Source organism: Tarenaya hassleriana, unplaced genomic scaffold (assembly GCF_000463585.1).
Source record: "Tarenaya hassleriana unplaced genomic scaffold, ASM46358v1 Cleome10, whole genome shotgun sequence".
NCBI lineage: Eukaryota > Viridiplantae > Streptophyta > Magnoliopsida > Brassicales > Cleomaceae > Tarenaya > Tarenaya hassleriana.
Window position 1 is genome coordinate 144,110 of NW_010960188.1, and position 3,742 is coordinate 147,851.

The 3,742-nt window shown below is 42.0% G+C and overlaps 2 protein-coding genes across 3 annotated transcripts in view; one reads left to right on the top strand and one right to left on the bottom strand.

Moving 5' to 3' along the window:
* Positions 1-563, top strand: part of LOC104826589 (thiosulfate sulfurtransferase 18) — a 1,381-nt gene extending 818 nt beyond the window's left edge. The window contains exons 4-5 of the mRNA XM_010559362.2: positions 6-59; positions 139-563. Of these exons, the coding sequence (XP_010557664.1) occupies positions 6-59; positions 139-231 (147 nt within the window). The 3' untranslated portion in view covers positions 232-563. The remainder of the gene's footprint in view (positions 1-5; positions 60-138) is intronic.
* Positions 564-569: 6 nt separating this feature from the next.
* LOC104826575 (calcium-dependent protein kinase 28-like) overlaps positions 570-3,742 on the bottom strand; it is a 4,180-nt gene continuing 1,007 nt past the window's right edge. Inside the window, exons 2-12 of one of the 2 annotated variants that reach the window (XM_010559341.2) lie at positions 3,426-3,729; positions 2,931-3,148; positions 2,723-2,764; positions 2,529-2,640; positions 2,362-2,440; positions 1,945-2,241; positions 1,729-1,844; positions 1,533-1,640; positions 1,373-1,435; positions 1,105-1,278; positions 570-890 (exon numbers count right to left, since the gene is read on the bottom strand). In XM_010559341.2, coding sequence (XP_010557643.1) covers positions 771-890; positions 1,105-1,278; positions 1,373-1,435; positions 1,533-1,640; positions 1,729-1,844; positions 1,945-2,241; positions 2,362-2,440; positions 2,529-2,640; positions 2,723-2,764; positions 2,931-3,148; positions 3,426-3,729 — 1,633 coding nt within the window. In that variant the 3' untranslated portion in view covers positions 570-770. The remainder of the gene's footprint in view (positions 891-1,104; positions 1,279-1,372; positions 1,436-1,532; positions 1,641-1,728; positions 1,845-1,944; positions 2,242-2,361; positions 2,441-2,528; positions 2,641-2,722; positions 2,765-2,930; positions 3,149-3,425; positions 3,730-3,742) is intronic. The other variant, XM_010559350.2, reaches the window with a different exon arrangement.

Genomic DNA, 3,742 nt, shown 5'->3' on the forward strand with positions numbered 1-3,742 from the left:
TGTAGGGATGTCAGAGCGGAGTCAGATCCTTCCATGCTGCAGCTGACCTTATTGCTGCCGTAAGTCTCATCTTTTTACGGTTTTTTTTTATTAAAAAGTACCTTTTGTTTTGTTTTGATGCGGGGACTGTCCACGTAGGGTTACAAGAACGCGAGTAACATGGGGGGTGGGTACGTGGCTTGGGTCAGCCACATATTTCCGGTCCAGGCGGAGCAACCACATGGAATTTGATTAACCCTCTGCCCCCTTTCATCAAGAAACAAACGACCTGCTTTATGTTGTATCGTGGGCTTTGCACTCATGTTGTTAAAATAAAATAAAAAAATCGTATTTAACGCAAACTATAACCGAAAGAAAGAAATAATGCATCGTTGAGGAAGCGGGCACAAGAGACAATAGATATAGAGAGAGAAACGGCGTAGAGCAACGCACGTCTCCTAGCTGTCTGTAGACTGTAGCTGTGGTGCCAATCAAGACATACGGGAATAATAGACAACTGGCTTATTATGTAATATAGCGGTTGCTTTTACCGTTTAGGTTATACATTGATAACTTTGATTACACGTTAATGCACCAATCTTTCTTTTTCTTTTTTAAATGGGAGCCAATTTTCATAGTCTCCATTGTATTGTGACTACAGTCTTCAAGTACTTTGAATGTACATTGAAATCCCCCAAACAGACAAATATATATAACGAAATATTGATCCCTCATCCCAAGAGGCAAAGAAGAGAAAGGATTGTTACTATGCAAAGATATGGAGGAAGGGCTCAGAAGTTGCTCGCTGTTCTTAGAAGTCTCCTGAACTCTTGGAGGCTGATCTTCCCATCCCTGTCAATGTCTGCTTCTTCCAGTAGCGGATCTATGGACCCTCTTCTTAATCCAGTATGCTGAAGAAACCCATATCCACAATTTTTAAAAAAAATAATTTTAATTTCCCACATCAACCAACCCAACTTATGCAATCATGTAGTGTAGTAACTCCACCGTGTCATTAACTTGCTTTGCTCCCAATTTACACCACTTTGTGAAACACTCTTCCCTAAAGACACTTCAATGACACTTGAGCAAAAGCAAGAAGAGAAATGGTTAGACACAACTTACCAGTCTCAGTTCCTCAGGTGTTATGTAACCATCTTTGTCAAGGTCGAATTTCTCGAAAGCAGCTCGTGATCTAAGCTGCCATTTCTCGGAGTCATGTTCCTCCAGTTGATGAACGTGTAATGCAGCTGCCACAAACTCTGTGAAATCCACTAACCCGTCAGTGTTGCTATCAATCTGCATCAAGAGCAAGAGACAACCAAAAAAATCATGAAACGGTTCTAATTATGCAAGCAGTCCTGGATGCTGCGGAAATTAAATGACCACAAACCGCTTGAAGAATCTCAATGACTCGAGAATCATTTAGTTTCCAAGGAAGATCTTTAGCAAGTGCCTGCCCAAAAAAAAACAAGATCAACTGGATGCATATGATACTATCTTGATGAATGTTACAAAAGACTATTGGGTGAAAAAAAAGAAATGAACTTTGCCTGTCTCATCTCTTCAAGACTGATGACACCGTTTTTATCAACATCAATGGCATCAAACTGATCCCTGAGGTCAGCAATCTCAGCCTCGTCAAGAGTGCTAGCAAGAGCCTGAAATAAAAAAGGTATTCAACACCATGGAAACATCCTGTATACATTCATCCAGCCATTTTTTCAAGCTTCTTGACAAAGTTTTTACCCGTAAAGCAAACTGCTTCAGACGGCTGTACTTCACAAACTGACGCAAATTGTTCAACACAGATATGTCGATTGAGATCTCAGATGCGTTCCCGCCTTCTCTGACCCACGGATGTGCTGGAAAACGCAAAAACCTCAACATCGCTAAAAAGGGGAAATGACCCAATGGTTCTAATATTCTTCCCTCCTGCAAAAGTAATAGAAAAAAGAAACATACATAGGGCTTGGGCAGCAGTTAGCCTTGTTCGTGGGTCTTTTACAAGCAACTTCTTAACGAAATCTTTCGCGCTTTCACTTATAGTAGGCCATGGTTTGCGACGGAAGTCAGGTTTATTCCTCAAGACCTCCTTAAATATGCCATCTTCAGTCCTATCCCAAAAGGGGCGTCTCCCACAAAGTAAAATGTATGTAATTACACCAATGCTCCAAACATCTGATTGAGGCCCCGATCTACGTTTCAGTACTTCCGGAGCTACGTAATATGCACTACCCACAATGTCACGGAACCTTTTCCCTGTGAATATTGTTGATATTTTCATCCAAAGAGCATCGAGAGGCAGAAGTAAACCCAAAACCTCTGGCTTTTTGTAGTAAATTATTGGCTATGGCATTCAATATAATATATGCTATGAACCTGGTTTTATGAAGTCTGACAAACCAAAATCTGTAGCCTTAAGAGGCGAGTTCGCTTTTGCTGATTTGAACAAAAAATTCTGCAACAAATGAAGGGGAAAAAACAGAAGACGATTACCAAGAAGTAGAACCTCCGATAGACAGTACTGCATGAGAGCGTTAGGTTACCTCTGGCTTCATGTCTCTATGTACTAAACCGTGTAAATGACATTCAGCTGCAACTTTGAGCATCTGCCTTACGACAACTGCTGCATCTTTCTCTGAGTATCGACTATCTTTCCTGAAACAAGAAACAAAATTATTGAGCATAAGGTTGTCTCTATGATCACAAATAAGAAACCAGAGAGCTGAAAGATGCTAACTTTGCCAATATCCGATCCAGCAATTCTCCCCCCTCGCATAACCTAGATAGAGAATGAGAATCAGATGTATCAATGCACTTGATAAAGGGAAACTGTCCTGAATAACATGAGAGATTTGCATGGATGGACCAAGTGCTCAGAGACAAGGCAAGAGGAGCAAACTATTGTAAATTGCTACTCGCTTGTGAGAAGGGTTGAGGAAACTCACTCCATGACTATATACACATAGTTTTCATCATCAAAGGCATTGTAAAACTGTACAACGTTTTCGTGGCCAGAGAGCGCTTTCAGTATCTGCACCTCTCGCTTTACATCCACAACAGCTATGGGAAGAACCATCTGACAGCAGAAATGCGATAAGCTTAGAACAACCTTGTTCCATCGATCTGTTCTCCTTTTTCTTAGGCAATCGACAGAGGAAGAACACTGACAGCCGAAGAAGCATCGTAATGGAATCGTGTGACATTCCCAGCGCCCAATTGGGATCATGGAGAATCAGCATCAATTTAAAAACTAATCTTTCATGAATGCTTGAAGTATCAGGATCCAATTAAATATTAATCCTAACTTTTGCCATGAATCCATAATATCCAAAGAGATGAATTAGGGAGAAGACGTGAAGGAAAAGGGAATTCCCGCAGAAACACGATGATCTCAAAACCCTAGTCGCTGAAAATTCCAAGAGAATCATCAGTAACAATACCTTACTCTTGTCGAGTCTCTTAACCGCGACTCGATCTCCATTGGCCTTGTCGGTAGCAACATAGGTGTAGCCGAACTGGCCGTGACCCAATAACTTCCCGATCGTGTAGTGATCGTGGAAATCCTTGGCGTACCCGAAATCGGCACGCTTGCCGCACGGGATCACACCACTTGTCCGCTTGGTGCGCCCCTTCTCCTTCTCCTTCGGTTGTTGATGTTTGCTCTTTGCTGCAGGTATGGGGTTCTTGTTTCTTCCGCGATTTTGATTGTCCGCATTGGTTAGGTTAGCGGCGTTGCTTCTTCGGCTGGCTCTGCCGC